At 44.5% G+C, this 22,589-nt stretch overlaps 3 protein-coding genes across 6 annotated transcripts in view; 1 reads left to right on the top strand and 2 right to left on the bottom strand.

The window, feature by feature from the left end:
• Nucleotides 1-17: 17 nt before the first annotated feature.
• On the bottom strand, nt 18-7,921 carry LOC130201929 (cleavage and polyadenylation specificity factor subunit 3). 2 transcript variants are annotated; one of them, XM_056427147.1, is made up of 18 exons: nt 7,851-7,921; nt 6,176-6,239; nt 5,741-5,838; nt 5,506-5,634; nt 5,241-5,418; nt 5,052-5,141; nt 4,814-4,964; nt 4,428-4,603; nt 4,188-4,346; nt 3,870-4,016; nt 3,597-3,749; nt 3,316-3,424; nt 2,456-2,554; nt 2,223-2,317; nt 2,039-2,126; nt 1,148-1,214; nt 927-1,023; nt 18-840 (listed from the first exon to the last, which is right to left on the bottom strand). In XM_056427147.1, the coding sequence occupies exons 2-18, from the start codon at nt 6,176-6,178 to the stop codon at nt 739-741; spliced, it is 1,941 nt and encodes a 646-aa protein (XP_056283122.1). In that variant the 5' UTR covers nt 6,179-6,239; nt 7,851-7,921; the 3' UTR covers nt 18-738. The 2 variants fall into 2 exon arrangements, with proteins under 2 accessions (XP_056283122.1, XP_056283121.1); XM_056427146.1 differs by lacking the exon at nt 7,851-7,921 and adding an exon at nt 6,357-6,764.
• On the top strand, nt 6,822-10,173 carry itgb1bp1 (integrin beta 1 binding protein 1). The gene is made up of 7 exons (XM_056427150.1): nt 6,822-6,862; nt 7,915-8,030; nt 8,124-8,202; nt 8,287-8,417; nt 8,509-8,601; nt 8,899-9,048; nt 9,129-10,173. Exons 2-7 carry the CDS (start codon nt 7,959-7,961, stop codon nt 9,198-9,200), a joined length of 597 nt encoding a protein of 198 aa, XP_056283125.1. The 5' UTR covers nt 6,822-6,862; nt 7,915-7,958; the 3' UTR covers nt 9,201-10,173.
• The window catches only part of asap2a (ArfGAP with SH3 domain, ankyrin repeat and PH domain 2a), a 70,855-nt gene continuing 57,998 nt past the window's right edge, over nt 9,733-22,589 (bottom strand). For 2 of the 3 annotated variants that reach the window (XM_056427144.1, XM_056427143.1), the window contains exons 15-28: nt 22,069-22,202; nt 21,392-21,486; nt 20,660-20,849; nt 20,396-20,481; nt 19,838-19,953; nt 18,504-18,571; nt 18,295-18,402; nt 17,393-17,627; nt 16,469-16,621; nt 15,616-15,718; nt 15,090-15,145; nt 14,855-14,934; nt 13,744-13,853; nt 9,733-12,177 (exon numbers count right to left, since the gene is read on the bottom strand). In XM_056427144.1, coding sequence (XP_056283119.1) covers nt 11,853-12,177; nt 13,744-13,853; nt 14,855-14,934; nt 15,090-15,145; nt 15,616-15,718; nt 16,469-16,621; nt 17,393-17,627; nt 18,295-18,402; nt 18,504-18,571; nt 19,838-19,953; nt 20,396-20,481; nt 20,660-20,849; nt 21,392-21,486; nt 22,069-22,202 — 1,859 coding nt within the window. In that variant the 3' untranslated portion in view covers nt 9,733-11,852. Of the gene's footprint in view, nt 12,178-13,739; nt 13,854-14,854; nt 14,935-15,089; nt 15,146-15,615; nt 15,719-16,468; nt 16,622-17,392; nt 17,628-18,294; nt 18,403-18,503; nt 18,572-19,837; nt 19,954-20,395; nt 20,482-20,659; nt 20,850-21,391; nt 21,487-22,068; nt 22,203-22,589 lie in introns of all 3 variants that reach the window. The other variant, XM_056427145.1, reaches the window with a different exon arrangement.

Genomic DNA, 22,589 nt, shown 5'->3' with positions numbered 1-22,589 from the left:
TGAAATACCTCATCAAATTAAACCAATGGCATAATTATTCAATAGTTAGTGGTTTGTGAAATTATTTTGTAGATATATATGAAAACAAACATTTAGTGCATTTAGAAATTCACAGTTACAAGTTAACAAGTCATATCAGTGCACATTAGTAACAAACTCAGGCCAAAGAAAACATACAGCGCATCACATGAATACAGTCAACTTATTAAATATATTATAGTTAAAAGTGCTTGCATAACAAAAAAGAAAAACTACAATCTATGAAAACAAAACCTATCTACACAGCTTATTAAATTACCTGTTTTTGTTTTCCGAGGTAACTCACAGGTCATAAACATAAAGTTATTTATTAAAAGGTCGAGGGAGTCTTTCCAAATTGTATTCATATAGGAACTGTGATTGGTTGTTGAGGCTTTCCACGACACCGACCCAGACATGGCAAGTGAGTAACGATTTCAAACTAGAGTTAGATGAATCTGCACTGTATTGATTTGTTCTTTGATTTTGTATAAAATGAGCTAAAATACTCCCGGCAGTGTAGAAATATAGACGTCAGACAAGTCACAATGATTCTTGGCACCCAAACACAAGCAGCGTGTTCATTTTCAACACTGAAATTGTCTAAATATTCATTGTTATAATATCTGTGACGACTTAGCTTGAGAAACTCTGTCCCTCGTTAGTTTAAAGGCGATGTCTGATTTGTTACGAAGTCCAACCACAGCCCCGTCTGCGCTCTCAGATGAGCGGGTTGAGGGCGTCGTAGAGCCGCTGCACTGCCAGCTCCACCATCTCTCTCAGGGAGTCGTCCTCTGCGCATTCGTCCTCGTAGCACACCGTCTGAACGGGGGAGAGGCGTCTTAAAAACAATCCGACACCACGGTCACGGTTCGGTGTCTTGGTGCAACAAGCGAAAAGGTTCTCACCCTCGTTTCCAAGCAGATGTGAATAGTCTTCCCGTCTACTGTCACAGAGATGTTTTTCTCATCACTGAAATCCACACATTCGTCTCCAAACATGTCCCTAAAGACAGAGAGAGAAGCAATGAGTATTCTCCTAATGAAAGTGAAGCACAGTTCACCTTTTAAACGTTGTTTCCATGGATACAATATTAGAGGCAAGTTGGTATGGGTTGAGTGTCACTCACTGCAACATGACTCCTAGTCGGGTTTGGAAGATGTCCATGTCCATAATGGAACTCTGGGTCTCCATGGCTGTTCGTCATCAATCACATTAAATAGGGATTCAGAAAAACAAAGCCCACAATAATAACCAGACACAATGCAGTACGTTTCTTTTTTGAGTAATTAGACAAGTGGGCTCAAATGAAATGAGTAATTTGCTTCCTAATGCATTCGAAACTAGAACGGGCACTCGGTAGAGCGCATACCTTCGCATATCACAAGATTGGGCATTGAATTATGAACATTTTGGCATTAGTTGCATGCCAATTGGATAACAATTGACCGTGCTATGGTAAATAGAAGATGTTGACCTTTTCATGACCTTGACATTGACCTTTGACCCGATCGATCCCAAAATCGAATCAAATGGTCCCCGGATAATAACCAATCATCCCACCGAATTGCATGCGATTCGGTTTAAAACTTTTTTACTTATGCGAATAACACACATACAAATAATATAAACAAACTAGAACGGGCACTCGGTAGAGCGCATACCTTCGCATATCACAAGATTGGGCATTGAATTATGAACATTTTGGCATTAGTTGCATGACAATTGGATACAAATTGACCGTGCTATGGTAAAAAGAAGATGTTGACCTTTTCATGACCTTGACATTGACCTTTGACCCAATTGATCCCAAAATCTAATCAAATGGTCCCCGGATAATAACCAATCATCCCACCGAATTTCATGCGATTCGGTTTAATACTTTTTGTGTTATGAGAATAACACGCATACAAATAAATAAATAAATACACGGCGATCAAAACATAACAATCCGCATTTTCAATGCGAAGGAAACTAAAGATCCAGACCAACAACACACGCAGCAGTTCTCCAGACCGACCTTTCTGGGCCTTCGGGTTGGACTGGACTTCCAGCACGACGGTGGTGACAGCGTCGGCGTACATGTCATTGAGAGGGTTCGCTAGCCACTGAGACGGGGGATAAAGAGAAAGGGCTGCTGGGTAAATGAGCAAGGAGAGAGCAAAGCGTCGCCATCCTGCATCACACGAAGCAGCAGCACTCACCTCCAGCAGCACCATGCCCACCTCGTGGACCAGAGTGATATTTTTAAAAATCTTCAAAGTGTTCTTCTCCGTCCCATCCAGTTCCTCCACGTCACCTGAGTCAAGAGGGGGGAAAAAAGACATCCGCAGCCGGTGTAAACTCAGGGAAAACCTCTCTGTTTTTTAGGAACGGCCCAAAATCAATAATTACGTTTTGAAAAAAGTTTGCACGTATGTAAATATGAGGCTCTTACCGGTGAGGTTCCTCAGATGGCAGACGAGCAGCGAGTACGGCCCGGTGAACGGGATGGCCTGGGTTTGTTTCACTGTGCTCATGGCCAGCTCCGTGTACGCTACAACACAGAAGCATCCGGTCAATCCAGGAATCACCACTTAGTCAAATATTAAAGATTGGGCATCCGTTTGAGTGAAGAGACAGATTCATCCTTGAGACGTGTAACTTTCATTGTTACTTTATGATTATGAGCTTGGCTTATGAAAAACTGGAGCCAACACGATCAGCGGTTACTCTTGACCTTCGCATTGAAAATGCGGAAGGTTATCTTTTGCTCGCCGTGTATTTATTTATTTATATGCGTGTTACTCGCATAACTCAAAAAGTATTAAACCGAATCGCATTACATTTAGTGGGATGATTGGTTATTATTCGGGGACCATTTGATTAGATTTTGGGATTGATCGGGTCAAAGGTCAAGGTCATGAAAAGGTCAAAATCTTCTTGAATCGCATGAAATTTGGTGGGATGATTGGTTATTGACTAGATTTTGGGATTGATCGGGTCAAAGGTCATGAAAAGGTCAAAATCTTCTTTTTACCATAGCGCGGTCAATTTTTATCCAATTGGCATGCAACTAATGCCAAAATTTTCATAATTCAATGCCCAATCTTGTGATATGCGAAGGTATGCGCTCTACCGAGTGCCCATTCTAGTTTTTGTCTTGATTCCCTGAATTCAATGACTGAAGATATATTCTAGAGCCCTGAATGTGTTGTAGCCAATCAACTGTATTGACTGGGCCTGACTACCAACACACACAGGGGGTCCTATGCTGCTGCGGGTGAGAAGGTTTAGAGAACAACAACAAAAACCTACTAGAAAGGTCAGAGGGATTGAGGATGTGGTAGTTGAAGTTCTTTTTCACCAGTATGCCGGACACCCTCTGGCTCTGGACACACTTGTTATCAGCCAGAGAGCCCATCACCTGGAGGAGGAGGAGGAGGAGCAGTGTTCAGCACCTATGACAATACTAGCACAGGATGATCATGCGCTACATGCAACAATCATGACTCAGCATTCTTTAGCCACGAGGACTTCAGACCATGAACACCTAGAGAGAAGAGAACCGGTCAGAGACAGACAGGCACTTTATTGACCTTGGCCAGTTTCTCTCCCCTGAAGTTGAGGGTGACAGCTTCTGTGTTGCGAGGGTTGTGGACTTCGATGTGGACCTGGTCGTTATCCTCGTACTCCCTGATGAGTGCAGCCTTCAGACGGGCCATTTCATTCTGCTCCCCGTGGACCAGGATCTGACGAGAACACGCAGTAAGGAAGGTCAAGGGTTTCTGATTTACGGCTGACGTTACAAAAGGGTACAAATAACTGAGAATATAGAAGACAAATCAATGGATTTGTATTCCCTCTCCCACCACATGAGGAGGTTTGAGGGCCCTGATGAACTCGCTGGTCTGCTGGTAGTCAGTGTGGGCAGAGAAAGAGATGTAGTCCACGGACATCTTCAGCTGCAGCTTCTGCCCCGACATGGCGGTGATCTCCTCCGGCTCGGACATGATGTGCTGCAGAGAGCACGCGACACATCACAGTCAGATGCTGCATGGACTCATTCACCGTCTCCACAGACGCATCCGATTGGAGTTGCGCTGGCCAAAACTTGCTTGAAATGATGCCATTAAATGTATCGGTCTATTATTAGAGAAACACCGTCCGGTATACGGTTGTAGTCCGACCTTGGCCAGTGTGCCCTCGACACAGTACCCAGCGATGATGACTCCGTTCCTCTTATCCGTGCACCAGCTCTCAAAGAGCTCTCTGGAGAGCCCGCTCTGCATCATGCCAGGAGAGGCCATCACCACACTGGGACCGATGTCATCAAAGTGATCCATGCTCTGGAAAACAAACAAAACACAGACGCCTCGGTTGTCGTATTCGGCGATGACAGTCTAGTCTGTGTCTGTCGAGCTCTCTACCTTGAGGTTGCTGATGTGCTTGAAGACAAAGGGGTTGTTGATATTGATGGCTTTGCGTATCTTGTCGTTCATCGCGTTGACGTAGGTCTGGTACACGGCCATGCACTTCTTGGCCAGCGATGAAGCGTAGTAGATGGGGATGTCATGGAGCTCTGGGTGGTTCTGCCAATACTCGTCTACAGGGGAACGTGAGACACGATCATACACACTCCTCCGATTGACACGTCATTGAAGACAGATGCTGCAGACAAAACCAGATCTCGTAATACAATGCAGATATCAAGCAGGGAAAAGGGTCGGGCAAATGATAGCATAGTGTCGGTGACGCTGTTTATTCAGAGGGATAATACATATCAGATGTCAGGCTGTCACAAACCACTTCTCACCCAGAATGAGCAGCAGTTCCTGGGCCCGCCCCAAGGCGAACACGGGGATTAAGCAGCGGCCTTCTCTGTTGACAATGTCATGGATTGTGTTACAGAAGCGAGCTTCTCGCTCCTCCCTCTTCTCGTGGATGTGGGTGCCGTAGGTAGACTCCTGCAAAACAATAACAGGAATCATCACGTTGGGTTCAGCCAAAGATCCATTAAATGAGTGTATAAGGTGATTGAATATGTGGCGTACTATGATTAAGATGTCAGGTTTGACACTGGGGATCTCCGCCGCCATCAGATGCCTGTCTTCCTGCCGGGAGAAGTCTCCTGTGTACAGCAGCTTCGGAGAAGAAGAAAAAACAGAAAATGTTCTTGTTAAGTGAACTTAGTTTTTATGCATCATTAGATCTCTCGGAAACAAAAAAACAGGAGTCGTTACCTTGACTCCTGCTATTTCGATCATGAACATGGCAGCTCCCAGCACATGACCAGCGTGGTAGCACCAGAACTTGATTCCAGCCACCTCCTTGACCTCGTGGAAGTTGATGGTCTCGATCTTATCCATGCTCTCCTCCAGGTCGGTCTCGGTGTACAGCATGTCGTCTGCAGAAATGTTGCTGCGATAAATCAAAGACAAAATGATTGCAGGCACTGTATTTATTATGTTGGAAGTCTCCCGTAATGATGACTGCTACGGCTCCTACCTGACTTTGACGTAGTCTGACAGAAGCCAGCGGTAGATGGCCTTAGTAGCGTGGGTCATGAACGTCCTGCCCTTGAAGCTGGTCTTTTGTAGGAACCAGGGCAGAGCTCCACAGTGATCCAAGTGGAAGCTGGTGAGAGCAAACATACATCAAGATCAAATGACAAGGAGATAACCCATACAGAAGATACTTAAAATAGACAGTTCAACACATGAAGGCAGGAGGAAAGACCCACTGGCTGATGAGCAGCAGGTCTATCTCCGCTGGGTCTATCAGGTCTATGTAGGGGAGAGCATCCATCCCCTCCAGCCCCGGGTGGATGCCACAGTCCAGCTGCAAAACACAAACATGACTTCTTATATTTCCCCCAGGATAATGCATTTAATATCAATAGTGCGTTTCAGGGAGTCCTGGGTGAAGAAGCTTAAGACAGGATTTAAAAAAACAATGACAAATAATAATTAAAACATATAAAATAATAACAATAGACTGCATATTAGTCCATACACAAAATAATAACATATAATTACATGTTGTAATAGTTATTGCTGTTTTATAATATAGATGTGTTGTTGGGTTAACATATTTTGTTATATTTCTTTTGTGTGAAGTACACATACAGTTTGTTTGAAATCACAAAGCAGGATAAATACTAAGCAGTAATATTTACCATAATTTTCCTTCCTTTGAACTCCAGGATGATGCATGACCTCCCAACCTCCTGACCAGCGCCCCTGTAGTTAACGTTACATACAAATATAGCATTTACATGTATGTATTTATTTATTGTTAATGCATGTGCATATAGAGGCAGCCACTCAAAACCTTTATTCATAAAATAAAAAACTCACAGTGGACGAATGAGGAGCTGGTCACTCTCCTCTGCGGGGACAATCACCTCTACTTTGCGCTTTGTCGCCATATGTGTTCAATTTAGGACGTCAATTTGAAAACAGAGCAAATAAATGCGGTCACGCTGCACTGCCACTGCACTGTGCGTTGCATGAATTAGGGAGGGGGCAGACTCGTGCGACGTCACATTTCATTTCCGGTGCTGCGCCAAAATACAGCCGACGAGAAATTGAAAAGCGTCGACACACAAAGTTCCGCTCCAGCCGTTGGACCGTTTTTGCGGTATCGAAATTCACATTAATAACGCCATTAAATGATACAAAGGACACAGTAATTAAAATATATATTTAAATAACATTTGTGTAATCTAAACCTGTGTACACTCCAAACAATGTATTTTATAGTGAACTTTAGAGACATGATTTAGGTCCTCCGTCGCGTCCCCTTTAAGAGGTGCGGGGTGTCGGCTGTGGAGCTCTTCAGGGCAGTTTGAGTCAAACTGAAGGTAAACTTAAACCTTACTCGAAGAAAATGAACATTGAGACGGTCACTGCAAAAAACAGGCATGCGTTGTTAAAGCTGACTTGCGTTACATCTATTAATATGTTGTTTGCCAACCGCCCGTGAAAGTATCCGCTTTTCAACTTCAGTGTGAACATAACTGTGGTGGTGATATTTATAGATATTTAAGACGGACAATGTGATGTCGTTGTCTTAACGAGCAAAGTCTTCTGCAGAGCAAATGATGCGTTCAAGTACAGACCTGTTGAGTCTGGCGTGTCATTTGAGTCGTTGGGGGCTCTACATTTTTTATACAGGCTCCGACTCCATCACAAAGACCTGCAGTAGTATTTCACTTTGACCTGGTGGAGGTAGAACAACTTGTTTCAGTAGCACTTGTAACAGATCAATTAGTTTCACATTTAACTCCTAAATGTGTGATTTTGCATCAAAACAGCCGGAAAAAAAGACCAGAATTTCATAAAAACCTCTGACCTACTCGATATGAGAGGCCCCACAAATATTCTATGTATTACAATGTTGTATTGTTATAATGTGCATGTGTTGTTTATTATTTCACAGCTAAGTTTAGGTTTTCTAACAGCCACCAGCTGTTGAAGGCGAGGTCAGGAGATGGTCAGGAATTAGAAAGGCTCAGTCATCCATGAAGAACTCCACATTTTAAGAGTTATTCTACTCTTACACAATGAAAGCATGGTTTGAAAGTATCATATTTCTGGTGAATTATTTGCGTGGATGATGACCGTCATGTGTTGTTCTCGGGTCTCTCTTGATCTTAATTAGACTTTGTGAATAAATAAATAACGGCTAACTTTCTTATACTATATTGTGAGTGGCTGTGCAGTTGTCACAGTAACACCTAAATCAGGCAAATGATAGCTAGAGGACTATTATGTATTATGCCCACTTCCATTTATGCATTATTCAGAATTTAGACAATGTTATATGTTCTAGATTCAATTATTCATCACCTCTGTTGGGACTCGAGAGGTCATTCCTGTGGTGTGTTTAACCCTGCGGTCCATTATGGTTCAGGTTTGGCGAGGCTGGAGGGCTGGAGGCGGTCGACATGGTGAAGAATGTTCCGGAAAGTCAAAAAGCGGCACAGCAGCAGCAGCTCGCAAAGCAGTGAGATCAGCACCAAGAGCAAAGTAAGCGAACAACACGCACACTCGCACGAATGTTACGATGGAGCTACTTTCTCCTCGTGCAGCCAACGCTCTCGTGTCTCTGACTCCACGCAGTCTGTGGACTCCAGCTTGGGAGGGCTCTCCAGATCCAGCACCGTCGCCAGCCTCGACACAGACTCCACCAAGAGCTCAGGTCAGTCGATGAACACAATGAAGTCCAGCACGTGTTGCTTCTTTCCTCTGCTAACGGATTATTCTGATTTACGCCCTCGGAAAGGTAACGGCACGTCTGAAACATGTGCCGAGTTCCGGGTGAAGTATGTGGGAGCCATAGAGAAGTTACAGTTTGACATGAGCAGGAGCCTCCAGGAGCCTCTGGACCTCATCAACTATATTGATGCCGCCCAGGTAAGAAGCTGCAGGGACACGCTGTGCGCAGCAGTCAATATCACATCATTCATTTTTGAAGATGCTATAAATATTCGGCTTCTTCTCGCAGCAAGATGGAAAGCTGCCCTACGTGCCCCGAGACGAAGAGGTGATTCTGGGAGTGTCAAAGTATGGAGTCAAGGTGGCCTCGCCGGACCAGTGTGTGAGTGGAAAAGCGATCGAAAAAGTGATGTACTGTACTTCAGGATTAATGCTCATTGATCAGGCTGCAGTGCTGCTGGGTCATCGATACAGCCAAACAGCATGGTTATGGTTTTGACATGGTTCTGCACAAAGCTGCTGACTCAAACATGTCATCGATTCCCATTGATCACCGGTCCAGTGCTACACTCAGATTACTCTTGTTTTGAACAGATTCACCTCTGTAACCACCTGGATAAGTAATACAAATGAAGAAGGAATGCATGCTTAAGTACTGTTCATTATACATGTGGCCCAGGACGTGCTGCACCGCCACTCCCTGTACCTGATCGTGCGCATGCTGTGCTACGACGACGGCCTCGGTGCAGGGAAGAACCTCCTGGCTCTCAAGACCACCGATGCAAAGCAAGAGGCGTGCAGCATCTGGGTGTACCAGTGCAGCAGCTCGGTGAGTGGGCTACAGTAACAAAACCGTTTCCTGGGTTTGAGGTATCTCCCGACATGCTATCCATCCCCCCGTCTCAACAGGAGCAGGCTCAGTCCATCTGCAAGGTGCTGTCGGCCTCCTTTGACTCCGCGTTGACATCAGTCAAATCCTGAGAGCAGAGAGAAATGAAACGACTGCAACAGCAAAACAGAAGATTGACAAAGAATTGCAACCATTTCCTTTTTCTCCAACTATGATTAGTTTTCTCTGAGAGATTTATATATAAATATATATATATATTAATATATATATTTTTATATATATCCTATCCCCTTTTCCCATCAGGTGAGACGGTACAACTGTGAATGTGTCTGAATCGTTTCCTTTTAATTAGTTTCTTCACCTCACATGCTCCTTTGCCCTTTCACATGAAGTCAAGAGCAACAATGGAAAGGAAACGGTGGCATTTTTTAACGCATTGGAATACAATGTATGTTAATCACATTTAAAGCAAACGATGGTATGAATCGGTACGTGATGGCGTCGTTCATCTCCAGCAGCTGTCAGCATGTTGGTTCTTGGTGACACCCATCAGTGGAGAAACTACACGGTACACACCTTTTACAATATTTTGTATTATTGTGGAAATTATTCTGATCCCTTTTAAGTTTAAATATCCGTGTATTTTGTGGTGTTTTTCACAAACAGTGTTGGTACAATAAGTCACTTTTTTGACTCGAAGGTACATTTATACCAATATGCTTTAACTGTGTGGGAGGAGCCTCAGTTTTAATTTGTGGGATTTACTCATATTTAAAGACAGATTTGATTTATGGTATCTTTTTTTTGGTCATTTCTTTATACTGTACGACTAATTGGTACCAAAAGCTTGATGTGTTTGATTTGTAACTTTGTTTTTACGTAGTGATTAAAATGCATTACATCTATTCCTCTGCTGAAACCACAGGAATCCCATTTGGCTGTAGAATTATTATTTTTTGCTTCCCATCGTGGTACTTCCCGACTTCACCTCATTAGCTCATTCTCTCTTTCAACAGCCTCGTTAAGATTGTGTTGAAAATGTGACTTTAAATAATTTGAGGCAATTGCGATTAGATGATTTATTAAAGTGTAATTTCTCCTTTTTCTTTCAGCGTATTCTTTACTTTTGAGCGTTTGATTTAATTACCACTCGCAGCGCTCTGAATGCAAATGAGATGTTTCCCATCAGAGGGAGCTCTCGGCACATCATCAGACTTTTAGTTTCACAGGGATCACACGAATCAAAGAGGGATTTTAAATGCAGGTTATTACTAAACAAGTTGTTTTGAGACAAACAAACATCCCCAAAAAACACAATTCAGCAAAAGAGAATACAGGCTCACGAATGAATCAAACACCTTGATGCAGAAAGCGACCAGCACCGCGTACCATTTCATCTTTTATTATTCCAGTTTCATTTGCCATTTGTTGCACAATCGAGTGACGAGTTGATGCAGTAATCCACACAGTTAATGAATTATGTGTATTGTCACAGTTATGCGTGTGTCCTTGTGATTTCAACACACACAGGTCCAGCTGAGGTTGTATCTGTAACTGCTCATCCCCACCGACCATTAAAAGACATTTAGTGCCCAGGTTAACTTCTTTTTACATATAAATAAACAAAATCAAAAATATTTACATGAAAGGATTATTAAATCTTCCCGTTTCCAGTGAGTTCATATTAAACATGATGAAGAGTATCGGCTACAATTCACATGCTTCTCGTCATTCACAAATCCAAGGAAGGCTCTGGTTTCAGGTTAAATGTCTAAATATCAACATTATGAACGAAGAGAAAGTTGCTCTGCAACAAAATGAAGATAATTACATTGAATGTTTGATATTGATCTCGTAACACTGTCGATGAACTCGTCTTTCTACATGATGGGACCCCCAGCGATGTACAGATATGAGGCTTAAGCGGTAGGCAGGATGTTTCTTTCTCTGTATCGTCAGAGATAATTCAGCTCAACAGAAATCCACCCGTCAGAGTGCTCAAAGGCAAAGGAAGCAACACAAGTCAGAGGACGAGCCTCTGCTTCTCAGAACATTCCCACACTCAGGTTTTTTTTATTTCCTCTTCTTACAATGAAATGTCATTCTCAGCTTTTTCTGTGCAGACGAGACACCCGCACACACTTCCTGTTCCTCTCATGAGGCCGATGACAGGCGGCCCGAGGTCTCAGACTCCTCATGAAGGTAATTACTGGCTGCTGTCAGCACGGCACCTCAAACACAACGGGGAGAAGCACTGGAGCGCTGCTGTTGAACATTACCCTCCCCAATGAAGCCATGTGTGGAAAAGCTGCTCCATCCCTCGACAGCCACATGAGAAAGTGACTTTTCCCAGGTGTGAAGCACATTCGATGCTATTTTTACATAATTTGTGCCCGTCTTTGAAACGGGGCCAGAGACATAGTCCTGGGTTAACTTGGCACCGCGAGATGAACCTCCCCGCAGGAGGCCGACGACAGAAAGGTCACGCCTACAAGCAGGTGGTCATTTTAAATCACTCGTGCACAGAGGTGGAATGTAAGCTTGTTGCGTATGTTCACATTTACATTTGTTCTAAAAGTTACAAAAACACATTGCTGTAGTCTTCGCAGTACTATCTGTACAAGCTGAGCAGAACAAAGCCGACGTAAATACTGTACACGTTAACCTTCATCGTGTCATCTTATGCTGTAACGAGGAGGAAGACAAAAGCAAAGTGCATTTATTGCGAGAGGTCATAGACTACAATCGTTGTTTTTAAATCTGAACGTCATTAACAGCAAGCATTAAAACCACACGCGGTCCCACGGGGCCGAGCAGCGAGGGGGGGCTCCGGATGTTGCGGCCGAAGTGACGACGCGGCAGCGAAACTTTGAGAAGCTCGCCGGTGAGGACGACGATGAAGACGATGACGTTCGACGGCGAGCACGGGGACGACGGTGGATGTTTGCTGGCCGGCTGCACGGAGACGGGTGAAGGAGAGACGCCACGTCCTGCGACACTTCCACCCTCCCCCGAGAGCCTGAGAGGAACCTTTCAGTCGGCGATGAAGTGTACGAACGTAACGGGGAAGGCTCCTCTTCGCATCGGATCGCCTTCGATGTGGCCCAGCTGTGGAGAGGGGAGACCGAGGGGACGTCAGAGCACGATACAAGGCAGATAGCTGAAGTCAGGTTTGGGTTTTATCCTGTTGGACAGGTGTAAGTTCAGTGAAACACGAAGTAATTTGACTTCTTTCAACTAAATAAGGAATCTAAAAAGGACAAACAGAAGAGTAACACCATTCAACATTAGGGCTGGGTTTTCTGATTGATCTCGAGTGAAAGATTAAATATTGATTCTTAAAAATCACAAAACTGATCTGCCTTTCCTCTGGATATGCACTGAATATTTATATATTTAAATATAATTATGAGTCGACTTGTAATAAATGATCCAGTTTGGGATTTATATCATGTAGAATGTCTACATCGAGGAAATCAAGTTACGTCCCTTTAGTTAAGTCGTTTGATAGCTATAAGTGTAATACAAATTATATTAAATAACGTAATCCAATTTGTCATCTATAATTTAAAATTACAAAATAAATCTGACAACTGCTTTTTATATTTTTTGCAGTATAGAAAAAAGACTAAATAGAAACAGGAGAACAGCCTAAACATCAACTAATGGAGCACAAGGTGGACGACGAGAGGCTAAGACACGATTAGCGTCTAAAGAACATTTGCTACGACGTTCCTACTTTATATTACCTTTGCCGATAAAGACGACAGAACTTAATTTGTCCATTTAAGTCATTTTAAACGTCTTCTATACCTGAAAACAAAAAGCTAGGATGTGTTTATGCTCCAACAAGTGAAACACAACAAGCCAATGAGGATAAAACTACAGAGAAACATTTGTTCTTAGTCTAAACTCAAAACTACGGTGGCTGCGAAGAGTCCAACGAATGCAAACGCCACAAATGCAAAAGCCGGAAGTGAGAAACTCTGGATGTTAACAATTAAAGGGTCAGACTATTGTTCTGGAGGACTCGACCCGGATCGACCGGAGGAGCCTGCGCAGCACGGATCACCTGCAGGCCGTGAGACTGATCGGTTTAATCTGTTAATATATGTTGATATAATATTTATAGACCACTTATCGGGGGGGACGGGGGGGGGACAAAAGGTAGAATACAATACTAGATACACACGTCCACATATTTTGCACATTCATTTGACGCTTTTCAGCCACCGCAAGAACAGTATTTCTACTATTTGACTTCTAGAATTAAATATCTTTATATTTAGAAATTTAAAAAAGAAATGTCCTGCAATCAGCGGCGTCGTCACATCTACAGAGAGGAGGCATGGCGGCGGTCCCGAGGGACTCGAGGGTCCACGCGGGGACAGGCGGAGAGAGAAAGTGACTAAATACGGTCTTATCTGCAGAGGTGGCTCAGAGGAAAACGAGTTGCAGCTGGTCGACGTTCACACAAGGGGCTCCAGAGAGGAAGCAGCAGCAGGCAGAAAACGAGGAGGGGGGGAGGGGGGGAGACGTCAGTCTGAATGAGGTCATGGCGTTTCTTTTTTTGTGTGCTTTCGCCACCATGGTTACCGAGTGCACTGACATTCACGCGGTGAAACCGGGCGCTCTAATCGAAGAAAAAAAACCTGCGCGGCGATACTGACCCACCACTCCTGGTCCTCCTCTCCGTCCACCACGATGACCTCGCCCTCAGAGAAGGTCAGCTCGTCCGGGTTGTCGGCGACACAGTTGTAGATGGCTTTCACTCGCTTCGGCCTCTGCAAGTCGGAACCAGAGCACACAGACGGGTTGGATCGGGTTGGAGCAGCAGAGCGGAGGTGTGGTGGCGGCGGCCGCACGGTGCACTCTGCCTCCGTGTATCCGGCTTCTTTGTTTGTCTTATAGTGTTGGAATGTTTTTTTAGGATTTCTGTTAGGAACTAAGGCCGAGATGGAGAGAAGATGAAGTCAGGGAGAGTCTTCACTGAACTGTGTTCAAGAGAAAGGCCCTCAGAACGACTTTGTACAGTGCTTTCTGGTATTGAAGTGTGTGTGTGTGTGTGGGGGGGGGGGGTGTCTAATGAGGATCTAATTTGGGTTTTAAGTGCGGTCCTTTGCCATCATTATTCAACACAATGAGGATAACCACAGCAATAATTTGGAGAGCTATGGTAACTACGCAATACATTTTTTTTGGGGTCGTACAAAAATAATTGAAATGACCTATGGTTTGTTTCTCCCGTTTCACTTTGTGTATTTTGAGCCTCTGGGTACTCTTTGGACCTCTGACCGATGGAAGTTATTTCTAATTCAATTAGATTTTTTACAAAGGACTAAACAGTAGCTGGAAGCTGAAGATATAAGACCTTTAAATCCACGGATTCATCCAGTAATAACATGTAATTGTTGCAGCACAGCGCAGCGTCACAGCGACATACGATGGAAACAAGGAAAAGGTTGCCGTCATCCTTTGATTCTCCATTGATTGACAAAATAAAAACAAAAATAAATACATCGGTTATTTGTAATTGCAGGCTAGAAAGCTGTACATATTCGTCCACCGTAAAAACCCTTTAAAGGAGCTCGACGGCTTCTCTAGAAAGGCCGTATGTGCCTGTTGGGAGTCCAGGACACTGGAGACACTGAGCCAATCAGAGGCCACCGAGCGGCACGACACGAATAGATAAATAAACCACGACTCGGGAGTCAGCAGCCGGTGAACGAACGCTTTACAATCGACACGGTCCGGATGTGGATGAGTGGAAGCATGAGGGACTCACCGGGTAGATCTTCCTCTGCGTGGGGCCTGCAGGCACAGACTGACCTTTGGAGTTCTGGGGGCATCCTGGCACTTCCTTAGCTGGAACAGGAAGAGGAAATGATATCACAACGACAACAAAATGTTCCACGTTTCCACAGAAGAAACCGGAGCCGACAGATAGTGGAACAATGTGAACACTGGACGGTCGCAGAATGAACAGAATCTATGTCGTGCGTCTCTCCTCCTGAACTCACCGGGTCTTTCAATGGAGACGGTTCGATTGAGCGCTCGGTTGAAACTTTTGTCATTGCTGTAAAACAAAAAAAAAGAGAAATCAAGAGCGAGTAAAAGTCATATAAACTTATATTAAAGACACTTCTAACTGAAGACTGTCCAGCTCTCTAAGCTTCTCAGCAACGTTGTTGGGGATTTATTGCCGCACTGTGAGCCCTGTGGGAGACACGAAGACAAAGGGCGACCGCGGGGGGGGAGAGTTACTGCTCGCCTGGAAGCTAATGAAGCGGCGAAACGGCAGCCGGGGCGACTCATTCCTCTGGTGAAATAAAAACACCACGTTACGAGCGTTCGACAGCAAGATACACAACCCTCTTGTGTATGTGCAGTGAATCATGTAAATCCGTTGTTTTCCCGCGTTGCTGATGAAGCTGCCAAAATGCCGCCGAGCATCGATGACAGACTTAAACATACCGGGTTTGAATTCACAGCTGCAGAAGCCGTAACATTTCATTAGCTTTGCGAAAACATTGATATTGTTCTTACCCCGCAGGAGATTTCGGAGGCACTGCTCTGGAGCCCAGTGGCCCCTGGCTCGACTTGGACTGCATGCTCATGGACTCCATCTTGGCCACAGGCGGACCCAGACCTGGGACACAGCGACACACCGTAAAGGTCTTTTCTGTCATCGGGAACTCGTCACTGGACATTTGGACATTGGGTTTTAGGGATGCATGATTTTTACATGCCAAATGATTAATCCCAATAAAGAGAGTAATGGATTTTCTTCTCCCTGCACAATTTGAATTTGAATAATTTGAATTTGTGCAAATATACTAAATCAAACTCAGCACCTGCAAAGAATTTAAAGCGTATGCCCCTTGGGGAATGTAATATTTGGGACAGACAGACAAGTATGAAAATTAAACATTTAAATGTCTCCTTAATGTGACATTTCAACTAAACACGGCCTACGACTACTCTCAATAAAAACATATATATTCAACTAATATTCACTGAAGCAATAGTTTAGTTGAACCCCCTCCTTTAGGGGGTCAATTTGACCATTTTCAATTTTTAACCCTCCTTAACCCCTTTATTATTACTGACATATGTTACCATCACCAATAATTTGACCCCAGCAAAAAAAAACAGAAAAAAATTATAGAATTAATATTTTTTCCAAGTTTTGTGAGGTACTTTTATGTTTGTTTGTTGACTACCTAAATAGCCCTTTAAATATATAAAAGTTGATATTTCTTATATGTTTGACAGTGAAAAACAGCCTGGGGTCAAATTGACCCGAAAGAACACCGACATTAAACATTGAATGGGGTCAAAATGACCCTAAGGCAACAGGAGGGTTAAGAGGGAGGAATGGGTGTGTTGGGGTCCATACCTCCAGTTGAAGTGAGTCTCAAGGGGGGGACAGGCGGGTGCATGTTGGGGGGGTCTGAGGATGACCTCTGTCGGCCAGCCAGGTCTAAAGCACCGGGCTTCCAGCTGCTTGGTGCTGTAGACTGACCAATCCCCCCGAGGCCGGATAACTGGACTGAGACAGACAAACGGAGAAAGAGAGAGGTTAATAAAATGACGAGAGAGAGAGAGAGAGAGAGAGAGAGAGAGAGAGAACTGCACTTTGCCAGAAACAGCGTCCACTTTAAAAGTGTAGTCGTTTCCATCCGAGTGTAATTGGGAGCGACAGTTATTGAGCAGAGGGAATGTGCAGAGTGCCGAGGCTGCAGCGAGGCGAGGAGGCCAACACCGCTGGTAGTTTCTCCTCGGCACCGCTGGCAGCCCTCCAGGAGGACACTTATGGTATTAAAGACAGTCTGTGGTGAATGTGCCACGATAAATGAGTGAGCCTATAAAGTTATGATAAAGTGTGGCAGCATATTCACATCTGTGAAGGTTGTATCTATCAAATAACATTTTCATAACACTGAATTAAGTATCCCAAAACACACAAACACTCTGTGCCTCTTAGATTTGGGATCATGTGGACGGACGAGTCAAACTTCAGTGAAGTGTCAGAGTGTCTCTGGGTACCAAGAGACGAGTGATGCAAGAGGTACAAAGGCCGCTTAGACCTGCAGAGTAATTAACGTAAAGGATTTGGGGACCAGCGATACGGGCAAAATGAGACCACGCCGTCACTGATGCTGGACATTAGTTTTTTTTCTCTCAGGCCTATTTTATAAATAAATATCACTTCCCCAATGCGAGCAAAGAGGTCAGATTCAGGTCAGAAAGGATCATCAATTCATCCATATCAATTCTTTGACAATCTATATTGTACTGACGTCGGAGTGTGAGAGCTCACCCAGGTTTCTCGGGGGCAGGGGCGGAGCAGAGGTGGTGGCGGACTGAGGCGAGTTGGCGTTGAGGATGGTGCCATAGGTCTCGTTGTTGACCAGGCTGGGCATGTAGGCGCGCTGCTTGTCCTTGGCGAGGCCGATGGCGTCGCGGCCCGCAGAGCCCAGACCGGGCTGGAGGTGAGAGTTGCTGCTGGGGGTGTAACAGCTGACCGGACGCTCGTCTCTGCGGTGAGGGCTGGGCTGAGGGGCAGCATGAGGCCAGGAGGTTAGACAGTCAGACATGGTTCTCCTCCCTGTGTGTGTGGACTGTGTACAGTGAACTATGTCCATCACTGAGACAGGTTTTCATCAAATGTTGTTAAATTGCGTTTACAACATTGCTCGTCACGACTGGCATCATCTTAAAATAAACTTAAGAACCAAAACATTAAGCCTGTATTCTTGTTATTCATTCAGCTTACATTTTTTCGATAATATTTCCGCATGAAATTAAAGCAAATTCCACATAACATACAACTACTCCAGAACCAATGCTGTTAGCTCAGCTTAAATCAAACTACAAGTAAACAAACAAACGTAACTTATAAATACTGATTCATGTTAACGGTAAAAAAGAACACACAAAGTACTTGAGGGCGTGCACACTGGAAAACATTTCCTGTTCCACTGAAATATTAAACAAAAAAGCCACCGACGGCAATTTGAATTTTCCCTATTCTTTCATGATACCCCTCGCCACTCAGATAGGTGGGATTTTTGCACAGATGTATCTGTTCTCCTCTTGAAGGCCTTACATGTCGCAGTAAAAAAAGGACTATCAGAGTGTGTCTATGTATTTACTTAATTCTCTCGCCCAACAGTGGAGCACTTTGTAACCTCTTTTCCTGCATACAAAAGTGTCTCTCACCTTCTCATCCAGATCTTCATCGCTTTCATCCAAGTCTTCATGCTGCAGGCACCATTCATATTCAACATGGACGTGGGCGTTGAATTTCCCCGCCAGCGCTTGGTTCAACTGTACGCAGACAAATTAAAGCCAGACATGTGACCACACAGCTCAGAGCACGGTTTCAGGAAGTGATGTGCATAAGCAGAGTTTCTACAAGCTGAGCTTACCAGCTCTTCGCACTGGAGGTGCTTGAGCCTCCGGGCGATATCCAGCGGCGTCTCCCCGGCCTCATTAGCTGGAGCGAAAACAACAGTCACAATCATTACTGTATCCCCACGCCGCGTGAGCACCAACACACAGCCCACTTTCTTTCCTCCCATCTCACTGTGACATAAGCAAAGTGTAATTAGACGGTTTCCCACACTGAACAACTCTCTGGTTTCTCTCTGTATCTATTATCAGGCTGTTTTGTTGATAGGGAGCAGAAAGATTAGTGTTGTGAGAAAGAGTTGCCGTGGTCTTTTGGCAGAGCTCTGGGAACTGAATCTGAAATATATATCTCACACAAATATTCTCTCTCTCTCTCTCTTTGTCTCTCTATGAATGGAAATGAAAACATCTGTGTGAGAACGATGGTTTAACCCTCCTGATACCTTCACATTTACTAACATATTTTACCCTCCGGGTCAATTTGACCCCAGCAATTAAAACCTCCAGAAAATTATTGGAATTTTAAGTGTGAGGTACTTTATGTTTGTTTGTTGACTACCTAAATAGCCCTTTAAATATATAAAAAAGTTGATATTTACCTTCGCATTGAAAATGCCGGAAGGTTATGTTTTGATCGCCGTGTATTTATTTATTTGTATGCGTGTTATTCGCAAAACGCAAAAAGTATTGAACTGAATCGCATGAAATTTGGTGGGATGATTGTTTATTATCCGGGGACCAGTTGATTAGATTTTGGGATCGATCGGGTCAAAGGTCAAGGTCAAAGGTCATGAACAAGTCAAATCTTCTTGAATCACATGGAATTTAGTGGGATGATTGGTTATTATCCGGGGCCCATTTGATTAGATTTTGGGATCAATTGGGTCAAAGGTCAAGGTCATAGAAAGGTCAACATCTTTTTTTTTACCATAGCACGATACGTTTTTGTCCAATTGGCATGCAACTAATGCCAAAATGTTCATAATTCAATGCCCAATCTTGTGATATGCGAAGGTATGCGCTCTACCGAGTGCCCGTTCTAGTTCTTATATGTTTGACAGTGAAAAACGGCCTGGGGTCAAATTGACCCCAAAGAACACCGACGTTAAACATTGAATGGGGTCAAATTGACCCGAAAGGTAACAGGAGGATTAAGTATGCAGATCATTTATGAAATGAAAGTAATACAATACTACAGTGATGTCAAAATGACTTGACACGCACACACCTGTGATGGATTTACGAATAGATGGTGCAAACAAATCCAGGTGTGAATAGAAGAAAGACAGAGAAAAGACGAAGACATAGTGGGACAGCGGTCGCATCCCAGCTGGTGGAGATGTCCCCTTACCGATCTCTATCGAGGCTTTCCCCCGCAGCAGCAGTTTCAGACACTCGCTGTTGTCGGTCAGGCAGCAGTAGTGCAGTGCCGAGCTGCCTTTGGCCGTCTGCTTGTCCAGATTCAAACTGTCAAGAAACAGACAGAGCGCTTTAAAACACGAGAGGAATTAAATGAAGCCTCGCCGGCCCCAACAATAGTTGTCAAATAATGCCAATGCAGCTGTGCAATTTCAAAAATATCTTTATCTTGTTTTTAGAAAGTAAATTGAAGAATATCCAACTCTATAAAAGTTAAATAATACCATATCATAACATAGAAAAAACACCATTCAATCCAAAGAGAGAATTAAGAAGATAAAGAAGTGGATGATAACTCCTGTCAATAAGGAAATTGGTCAGATAAAAAATAAAATATTTGAACTGAATTACAAGGGTTAAGAGACGGCATTTCTTTATGGTGTTTTTAACGGTCGCTGCTCAGACAGATAACCAAAACCCCTTCAGACAAATTGCAAACTGTTAAAAATAACTAAATTGAGGTGCACATTTATTGTCTGGATTTATTTACCTGTTCTGAGTGAGGAAGTCGACGATGTGAAGAGACGTTCTATCCACCAGCCTGACTGCGAGATGAAGGGCCGTCTCCCCTTGCTCCTGAAAAACAATATTTAACATTTGCGCCTTTTATTTTATATTCCCCCCGGGGAATGTGAGGATTTAGCAGAGAACCGAGCTCGAGGCCAAGAGGAATGCAAAAGATTCGTCCGAGCATAAGCGGTCCAACTGGGTGAGAGTTTGAGATCACACGGGCTGAATACGTGTGTGTACTGACGTGTCCGTTGGCCAGAGGTATGGGCTCCATGAGGTCCACTCCCTCAGCGTAGACCTGGATGAGGGAGAAGATGTCGCGGGCCTTCACCGCGTCGCACAGCGTGTGGAGCCGTGCCGTCGCGTCGGGGCACTTCTTCCTCGCAAAGCGTTTCTCCGTGTATTTGGCCGTGATGAAGTCTTTCCTCGCCTGCCTGGTTGAACATGTGAAGAGGCAGCTGCTCAGTTACAGCTGCGGCACTGATGCTCTTTGTGTGACTGGGGACGCACCAATCAGAAGCCACTGATCATAATTGGTCAATAAACACACTAAATTAGATTTATGTGATTACCGGTTCTCTGATTACCATCCCAGTGCTTTAAAGAGTTTCATAATTAGGTTTTCATTGCGGTCGCATACAAGTCCCAAAAAGCGTGAAACTAAAGTTTCACACGTATAAAAACTGAAAACTATTACTTGAATATTGAGGGGAGATGGGTGAGAGGGGAGATGAGTGTGAGGGGAGATGGGTGAGAGGGGAGATGGGTGAGGGGAGATGAGTGAGAGGGGAGATGGGTGAGATGAGTGAGAGGGGAGATGAGTGAGAGGGGAGATGGGTGAGAGGGGAGATGAGTGAGAGGGGAGATGAGTGAGAGGGGAGATGGGTGAGAGGGGAGATGGGTGAGAGGGGAGATGAGTGAGGGGAGATGGGTGAGAGGGGAGATGAGTGAGAGGGGAGATGAGTCGATGACTTACATGTCACTGCCTGGGTTGGGTTTCACCACATTTTCAGCACTTAAACAAGCCTCCATGATTTCATTAAAGCCTGCATTCCCCACATTCTTGGCCAGCTGTGGAGCACACACACAGACATAGACACACACAGACATAGACACACACACAAAGACACACACAAACATATCGACACTAGTTACAGAAGACATTTTCTGCAGCACATGCATTTCGGTAACAGTTGTCATCTTTGCCTGATCAACTCACACCTCAGGATTCAGCACTGTGTGTGTGTGTGTGTGTGTGTGTGTGTGTGTGTGTGTGTGTGTGTGTGTGGAGCCTTATGAACTGCACAACGCCCCTCTGATTGTGGCCAACACAACGTGGCGACTTAACACCGAGGAACGCAATCATGACTGGAAGCATTTACTCCCGCCCGTCCCACAGGCGGTAAATCTCTACACCAAACGGTGATTAGAAAAGCCATAAAAAAAAATCTCAGCTCGGCTGCGTGGAGACTTCCAGAGGTCTCGGAGGAGAGAGGAGAATAGAGCCAACGCTCCTTTCCTTTCTTCCTGTCCCACGTTTACTTTCCTCCTCATTTCCCCCTCCATCTTTCTACTCGCCTGTCTAAAGATTCATATGAGATAATCTATACAATCAATCTGTGAGAGAGAAGACGGTCGGCAACAGTGATTTACCAAGAGCTCGGAGGTGCTGAGCACGTCCAGAGTGAGGGACTGGATCCTGGAGTAGTGGACTCCGAGCTCCCTGTGGATCCCCGAACATTCAATACAGGTGAGGATGCCCAGGTTGGTGGACAGCCACGTCGGGTCTGAGAAAGACAAAAAAAGGAAAACTGTCACGAGATGACGAGTTGTCGGGGAAAAGAGGGAGGAATGAATATGGATGACACGCTGTCCTTGGGCCAACACTAGGAAAGCTAAAGCCATTTCTGCAGCAGCTGAGCACACTTTGATGAACAGCTGTGTGCTCTGGAAACATATTGGCTGCCTGAAGGGCTTCTTACCATCTCACAGCACACAGAGGAAAGTGACCACGCTGGACTGGAAGCAAGTCGGTGTACGTGAGAAAATACTGTGTGTGTCTGCCATACATGTAAAAGTATATATACGCGTGCCTGCAGGACATTTCATGGGATTCTTTTTTAATGACTGGGGAGGGCTCCATGTATTTGAGAAATACTGATTTCAAAGTCATG

The sequence above is a fragment of the Pseudoliparis swirei genome, chromosome 11, assembly GCF_029220125.1.
Source record: "Pseudoliparis swirei isolate HS2019 ecotype Mariana Trench chromosome 11, NWPU_hadal_v1, whole genome shotgun sequence".
Classification (NCBI taxonomy): Eukaryota; Metazoa; Chordata; class Actinopteri; order Perciformes; family Liparidae; genus Pseudoliparis; species Pseudoliparis swirei.
This window is presented reverse-complemented; position numbering and strand designations above follow the sequence as displayed.

Excerpts from the sequence above, each read along its gene's own strand:
- LOC130201929 (XM_056427146.1), bottom strand. The coding sequence starts at position 6,427 with ATGGCGACAAAGCGCAAAGTAGAGGTGATTGTCCCCGCAGAGGAGAGT. Across the intron at positions 4,017-4,187 it reads TCGAGGGCACACTGGCCAAG|CACATCATGTCCGAGCCGGA; the intron begins GTCGGACTACAA and ends TGCTCTCTGCAG. Across the intron at positions 1,024-1,147 it reads CGACTAGGAGTCATGTTGCA|GGACATGTTTGGAGACGAAT; the intron begins GTGAGTGACACT and ends CTCTGTCTTTAG.
- itgb1bp1 (XM_056427150.1), top strand. The coding sequence starts at position 7,959 with ATGTTCCGGAAAGTCAAAAAGCGGCACAGCAGCAGCAGCTCGCAAAGC. Across the intron at positions 8,031-8,123 it reads AGATCAGCACCAAGAGCAAA|TCTGTGGACTCCAGCTTGGG; the intron begins GTAAGCGAACAA and ends GACTCCACGCAG. Across the intron at positions 8,418-8,508 it reads ACTATATTGATGCCGCCCAG|CAAGATGGAAAGCTGCCCTA; the intron begins GTAAGAAGCTGC and ends TTCTTCTCGCAG.